The 7,925-nt window shown below is 45.5% G+C and overlaps 1 gene segment (V, D, J or C); it reads left to right on the top strand.

Moving 5' to 3' along the window:
- The first annotated feature begins 5,619 nt into the window (after positions 1–5,619).
- Positions 5,620–6,262, top strand: LOC118981378 (immunoglobulin lambda variable 2-14-like). The segment is given in 3 exon segments: positions 5,620–5,699; positions 5,812–6,144; positions 6,195–6,262. Coding segments are annotated over 3 exon segments (447 nt in total).
- The last annotated feature ends 1,663 nt before the right edge of the window (positions 6,263–7,925 follow it).

Below are 7,925 nucleotides of genomic sequence, written 5' to 3' on the forward strand. Positions count from 1 at the left end.
GCTTTTAAATACCTGTTTTAAAGTGTTTAGGAGGGGAACTTCCTCCAAGATGGAGGCATAGGTGGAAACACTGTGCCTTCTCCCACAACCAAGTTTGAATACAACAAAGGTTTGGAGAAACAAAGACACAACCAAAGGACAGAAAATTAAATTATACGGAAGTCCGACTACATCTAACCGGTCAACTGGGATGGTAAGAGGGGCGGAGCCAGCAACAAGCAGGGTCGGGCAGGACAGGTCCCCGGACTCAGGCGCGCAGGCAGCCTGGAACCAGTTGGGGTGCGGGGCAGACTGTCCACGGGCGCACATTCGTGCACAGTGAGACAGACCACGCAGGCCCTAGGGGGCGAGGGCTGACGGCGGTGGCACACTGGCGTGCAGTGGGACAAAACACCTGGGCCCGGTGATGTCAGCAACTGCGACACCGCATCCGCAGGAGGCAGACAGGACGCCATAGTCCCTCTTTGTCCCTGCCCCCACATACAGCGTCACAACCCAGTGACTTAGTTGCCCTGGGGCACCGGTGAGAGCCATTGTCCCTCTTGGACCCCGCTCCCACATACAACGTCACAACCCAGCGACTTAGTTGCCCTGTTCTAGTGAACACTATAGGGCTCTGATCCTGCTACGGAACAAGCACAAACAGCCCAAAAGATGGTGCAAGAAGAACTCAAAGTCCCAGAGCCAATAACTCTAAGCGACCGAGAAATTGCCAGCCTCTCAGAAGCACAATTCAAGACATTATTTATCAGGATGCTCACAGAACTGGTAGATTATAGTCACAAATTAGAGGAACATAGTCACAAATTAGAGGAACATATGAAGGCTAAACTAATTGAAATGAAGGGAGGTGCAAAGGAAACCAATAGTGATGGAAAGGAAACTGGGACTCAAATCAATGGAATGGACCAGAAGGAAGAACAGAACATCCCACCAGAAAGGAATGAAGAAATGAGAATTCAAAAAAATGAGGAGAGGCTTAGGAACCTCCAGGACATCTTTAAACGTTCCAACATCCAAATTATAGGGGTACCAGAAGGGGGAAAGAAACAGCTATGAGTGGAAAACGTATTTGAACAAATAATAAAGGAGAACTTCCCCAGTCTGGCAAAGGAAATAGACTTCCAGGAAATCCAGGAAGCTCAGACAGTGCCAAAGAAGTTGGACCCAAGAAGGAACACACCAAGGCACATCATAATTACATTAGCCAAGACCAAAATGAAGGAGAGAATCCTAGAAGCAGCAAGAGATAAGGGGACAGTCACCTACAAAGGAGTACCCATCAGACTGCCATCTGTTTTCTCAAAAGAGACCTTATAGGCAAGAAGGGGCTGGAAAGAAGTATTCCAAGTTATGAAATCCAAAGCCTTACAGCCAAGATTGCTTTATCCAGCAAAACTTACATTTAGAATGGAAGGACAGATAAAGTGCTTCTCAGATAAGGTCAAGTTCAAGGAGTTCATCTTCACCAAGCCCTTATTCTATGAAATGCTAAAGGGACTTATATAAGAAAAAGAAGATGAAAAATATGAACAGTGAAAGGACAGCAAACACACAGTTATTAAAAACCACACCTAAAACAAAAGCAAACCAAGAGGAGAGCTAGATCAGGAGTGGAACCATAGAAATGAAGAACACATGGAGGGTTAGAAACAGGGGTGGGGTGGAAGGGAGAAGGGGGGAGAAGGCACAGAAAATAGCATAGATGGTAGGTAGAAAATAGATGGGGGGAGGGTGAGAATAGTGGGGGAAATATAGAATCTAAAGCAATTGAGACACGTGGTTATAAACTAAGGGGGGGAGAATGGTGGGGGAGGGAGTGTGCGGGTGGAGGGGAATGAAGGCGGGGGAATAGAACAACTGTAATGGTATAATCAATAAAATATATTTAAAAAAAATAAAGTGTTTGGGGGAAAATTCCAGGATATCTGTCATAGTGGGGTTAGCATGTGGTCAATGTCTTTTTTAGTCAATCGAGATTATCTTCATGGTTTGTGTGTAATTTTGAATTCTATCTCACATATATCCACTGTTACATTACGATATGAATTAATGTGTCTTGTTTGAAATGTTGATTTTTTTAGCTGACTTATTGTGTTGTTGGGTTCAGGTTGCCTGTTCCCAATAGCATGTACCCACTTTTCTAAAAGCTTCCTCACTCATTCTAACTGTGCTTTTACTCTCCTTCATCACTTGGAGGCCCCAGCCAACTGAGAATTCAACTGATATCTCAGGTCCATGTTCCCACAGCCTTGGGATTGGCTGTTGACCAGCCTATGTCAGGTAATACATGTGCATCAAATTCCTGAATAGTTTTCTCTCTGTATTCCTGTTACCAATATTCTTGTTTACTCACCTTTGAATACTTTCAACACAGTGTTGGTGAAGTTTCGTGGAGGAAGGCATGGACACGTGTGTTCACTCACTTTTAATTCAGCATCTTAAACTGCTCCTGCCGAGGTGTGTGGTCTGCATTCTCTATCTCCCCACAGGATCCTGGGATGCACTGGGGAGCAGCTCTTGCTCCTATGGAAGCAGGTCACCTGAGGTGCCAAAAACAGTGACACCATATCACAGCACCACGTTGGGCAGAGGAAGAAGTGACCTTAAGATTTGAGGTTGTGTTATGAGAGATGGGGGAGGAGAGAAAGGGAGGGAGAGGGAGGGGGAGGGAAAGGGAGAGAAGTGCTTTCACAGACTTTGCAGGAAATAAACTTCTGTGGCTGACATTTCACTAACAACGGAATAGTTACTGAAGCATAAGGAGGGTTCTAGAAGGGTTTCTACAAAAACAAGGTGTGGACTGAGTGGTTCCTGCTTTGGTCCTTTTCATGGTTCATGTGCTTGGCCTTGGGTGAGCTTTTTGTATCTATGGGTTTATATATATATTTTTTTAAACTTTGAATATTTTTGGTCATGAGATGTTCTCCTGCTATTTCTTCAACTTTGGAGACTCCATTTGCATGTTTACTAATTCTCTCGTTATCTTACATCTCACTGCTTACTTTTTAGTTTAAAAATGTGTGTTTATTTTGAATAATTTCCATTGAAAAGCTATGCTCTCATAGTTACAGAAGATTATCTGTGATGGAGAAATGCCATTCCTGCCATCTAGTGTACTTTTCCCTTTTAACAGGTTCATTTGTTATCTTCATTATTTTCTGTTTCTTTACTAAGACTTTCTATTGGCATTCATTGCAGGAGGGATTTCTTTACTTAGGCCATCGGTGTAATAAGAGCTTAGTTTTTCAGTCTTGTGTCAGGTAAGCCCAACATCTGAATCATTTCTGAGCTATCATCGGTTGATCGTCTTTTCTACACTCGCGGATGTACTGTTCTTCATATGTCTAGTAATTTAGGATTCTCTTCTGGATCTATCTTATATTATGCAGTGAAACTGTGGATCTTGTTAAAGGTTTTGTTGACTTTTTTATTTTAGAAGATACTCTGCATTTGGGTTTGACTGACAAATTTCTCTCATTCATCTGCAAATGGGTGTTCAAATGTCCATTCTATTTTAAATTTCACCAGCACTACATGGATCCACAAACATTTTACCCCACCCAGGGGCCTTCATTGAAACTAGGCACCCAGCTGCCTCTTAACTCTACTCCAAAATCTGTCCTTGCACTTTAGGGTCCAGTCCACACAAGCACACTTCAGAGGTGGGCCCAGAAGTTCAGGAGCCATTGAGTAGGTTGTTTTCTCAGGCTTTTTCTTACCACTTTCTCCCCAATCCCCAGATCCTGCTCTTAGCTTATCCTGCCCTCAACTAAGACCTCACCCTTGGGGTACTCTTGGGCATGTCTGTCACTTGTCATGTACAGTGGCACCCAAATAGTTTCCTCAGAATAGTCACACTCTATAGAACTATTATCCCAATTCTTGAGTGGACATTTCTGTTTTCATTCTGGGTAGAATATGACAGGCTTGATTGGGGTCTGTACCCCAAACCCATCTTTTCCTAGAAAAGCCTGCAATCTCTGTGTGGATGGAAGACATGTTACCTCAAGAAGGGGCAGAGCTCTCGGTGAAGTGGTTTCAATGTGCAGGGATGAAGGTTACCTACCCCCTGTGACAGATGGACACTCCCTGAGGGCAAGTCCCCGAAATGGGGCCCTTGGAGCAATCCTGACCCCATTCTCTATTTCAAAACTGCTCAAACACTGGAGTTCCACTCTTTCTGTTTATTGCATTATTTTCAGTCCTAGTGGACACAGTCTTCTCCTTTTGGGAATATTTTTTCCACATATAGAAAAGGCAATCGATCAGTCTTCTCTTCATCTAGCCTTCCAGGTGGGGTTGGAGCTATCTCGTGTCTAATGATTTCTCAGCCCTGAGGGGTCTATGACCAGGTAGCCGAGACCAGCACAATGGTCCTGTGGGGGCAGTTCTGGACCACCAGGGATGGCAGCTAACACATTTTGTTCCTGAAGACGCTCCTGACAACGCAAGAGGACAGTAAACAGGACCAGGAGTGTTACAGAACAGCCTTCAACTGAGTGCATTTGAACATCTGATTAGCTTTATTACATGATTATATACTGACCTGTATCCTGCCCAGTAGCTGGAAGGGCTTAACAAGGAGCATACAAAGTGGATGTTTTCTACAGGCAGAAAGAGGGTGGGAGTAAGAAGTTAAAAGAATAGATTACTTCAGACAAGGGCACTTTCCCTTGACAGAACGCAGGGATGACCTGAAAACATGGATGGCGGATGACCTGACCAGATCTGACCTTGAAATCCCAGACTGCTAGGTTTAAAATTCCATCCCTGGGGCAGCTGAAACTGCAATTAATTTAGGGATTAAAATTTGGTTGGTGATACAGTTTAGCAAAAGGGACTCTACTTTGGCCAGTTATTTCCTTTTTTAACACCCAGAATCAAGGGGCTTGGTGCTGAGTTGAGTTGAAAACTAAGGAGCCTGGGCTGTGAGCAGAGCAGGGAGGGGTTTTCAGCAGCCTTCCTGATATACTGTACCACCTTGAGGTTTGTCACTCCAACGTTAGCCACCAGGTGGCAACAAAGCCCAGATTTGCAGAGGTCTTCCCTGTGCTTCACCCTGTCCTGTATGAGGTCCCAGAGCCTGGTTCCAACCTCTGGAGGAGGTCCAGAGCAGTGCAGAGACTGAAAAGTTAGGATGAAGAACCAAGCTACTGAGGAAGATAGGAAGGGGGTGAGGGATGTGAGCAACCTCCAGCTCTGCCTTCGGTGCCTGAGAAGAAATCCCATTAGATTTCTCCTAACCCCAGGCCTTCTGGACCCTGTCCTTTCACCCTTCAACTATGCAGATAAAATAGAAAGTACTGGGATTTCGAGTGTATTTAGCCAATTGAGCACATTGTGAAACCTGCAGTTGGGTGGATGGGGACCTTTTAAGTTCGACTGCATTTCCTGGGCACTGTCATGGGCTCAGTCTTAGAAAATCCATGTCAAAGGGATTGAATGTCTCAGATTGGCTCCACTGCCCAGGGATGCCAAACATCTAGAACCAAGGATCAGGTCAGACTGAGGTGAGGAGACAGAAAAAAGACGCTGATTTGCATGGAGGCCCCTCCCTCCTCTGAGACAGGATGACAGAATAAGAAAGGTGTGGAGGAGCCAGGCCCAGCGTTGGGGGCCCAGAAGGCAAGGTTCTTGGGAGATCTCCACCATGGCCTGGACTCTGCTCCTTCTCACCCTCCTCACTCAGGGCTCAGGTGAGACCTACAGGACAGGGACCATGGGGACATCTGGCCTCCTTCTTTGTACAGCTCTGCTCTCCTGGGCCAGCACTGAAGTGACCTCTCAGTGTGTTTTTCCTCTTTTCAGGATCCTGGGCCCAGGCTCCCCTGACACAGCCTTCTTCGGTGTCCGGGTCTCCTGGACAGTCGGTCACCATCTCCTGTGCTGGAAGCAGCAGTGATGTTGGGTATTGCAGTTGTGTCTCCTGGTACCAACAAAAACCGGGCACTGCCCCGAAACTCCTGATATATGATACCAGCAGTAGGCCCTCAGGGATCCCTGCTCGATTCTCTGGCTCCAAGTCGGGCAACACGGCCTCCCTGACCATCTCTGGGCTCCAGGCTGAGGACGAGGCTGATTATTACTGTGCTTCACATACAAGCAGTAGCACTCTCCACAGTGGTTTGAATTCATGGGGAAGTGAGACCAAAACCCGCCCTGCACTCCTAGGCTCTCTCCTCACTCTGCAGATGCTGCCTCATCCCTTTGCAGGGAGCTCATGCAGCAGGGCCTGGAGAACTCCTTTGATACCCTTTGACATCTCCTCTCCCAAAGCTTCAAAAATGCAGGGTTTCTTTCACATGTTCAGAATTCTCTCACTTCAGACCTGACAGGGTCAGCTCTTTCTTTCACGTGTTCTCCTCTCACACATGAAATCCAAAGGAATTTCTCTCTCTGGTTTGTGCCTTTCTATGTGTTTCTTGGACCCAGTAGGGGACTCATTCCAAACCCTTCATTGTAACAGCCAATGGGAGGCCCACCCTTTGCTTCTTGTGTAGTTTTCCCACAAAACTCTGGGAAAGTGTCATTTAAGTCTCTTAATTTCCTACACCATTGAAGACTGGCGTGGACTGAGTTCTCCACAAATGCTGTTGGAATGTGAACAAAGAAGTTTTTCTTTTCTTCCTACATTCTTTCCTCCCTCCTTACCTTTCTCAATTCCTTTCTTCCCTTCCTCCTTAAGTCTGTCTTTTCTTGCTCCGAGTATTCCCAATAATGAGAAAGTTTTCATGTGGGAATTTGNTCATCCTTGTGCAGGGAGCTCATGCAGCAGGGCCTGGAGAACTCCTTTGATACCCTTTGACATCTCCTCTCCCAAAGCTTCAAAAATGCAGGGTTTCATTCACATGTTCAGAATTCTCTCACTTCAGACCTGACAGGGTCAGCTCTTTCTTTCACATGTTCTCCTCTCACACATGAAATCCAAAGGAATTTCTCTCTCTGGTTTGTGCCTTTCTATGTGTTTCTTGTACCCAGTAGGGGACTCATTCCAAACCCTTCATTGTAACAGCCAATGGGAGGCCCACCCTTTGCTTCTTGTGTAGTTTTCCCACAAAACTCTGGGAAAGTGTCATTTAAGTCTCTTAATTTCCTACACCATTGAAGACTGGCGTGGACTGAGTTCTCCACAAATGCTGTTGGAATGTGAACAAAGAAGTTTTTCTTTTCTTCCTACATTCTTTCCTCCCTCCTTACCTTTCTCAATTCCTTTCTTCCCTTCCTCCTTAAGTCTGTCTTTTCTTGCTCCGAGTATTCCCAATAATGAGAAAGTTTTCATGTGGGAATTTGAGTGAAAGATTCTACCTCTCTCAGAATCACACCTCTTCTCAGATTCCTGAGTGATTGTGCTACAAGCAGCTCTGCAAGAGAAATGTCTTCCCATTAGGACAGGATCTTTTCTAATGGCTGTTTGGTTCATCAAGACATATCTTGGACCCAGGCTGGTGTGGCTCAGTGGATTTAGCACTTGCCTGTGAACTGAAGAATTGTCGGTTCGATTCCCAGATTATGTGCTGGCCAGGTTCCATGTTGGTGGTGTGTAAGAGGCAACCACACATTGATGTTTCTCTCCTTCTCTTTCTCTGTCCCTTTCCCTCTCTCTAAATATGAATAAATGAAAAGTCATTTAAAAAAAACAGAAATAGATATAATATGGATGTGCCTTTCCAGACTGTGTGATTTTCATGATGTTCCGCCTTGTTTCTATCTGTGATCCTGGTTGCAATGGGTCACAAAGCACAAACACACATAACTCAGGCCCAGAAATCACTGACCATTGAATGAGCTGAGCTTAGGAGCCAGAAGATGCCCTGCAGTGACCTCATCACCCCAGGCTATAAGAATTCTCTCACTTCAGCCCTGACAGCTCCAGATCTTGAAATTGACCTCTATCTTCACCAAATCAAAGTGGGTGGTCAGTA

The sequence above is a fragment of the Sturnira hondurensis genome, unplaced genomic scaffold (assembly GCF_014824575.4).
Source record: "Sturnira hondurensis isolate 20B ecotype Veracruz unplaced genomic scaffold, ASM1482457v3 Scaffold0001932, whole genome shotgun sequence".
Taxonomy (NCBI): domain Eukaryota; kingdom Metazoa; phylum Chordata; class Mammalia; order Chiroptera; family Phyllostomidae; genus Sturnira; species Sturnira hondurensis.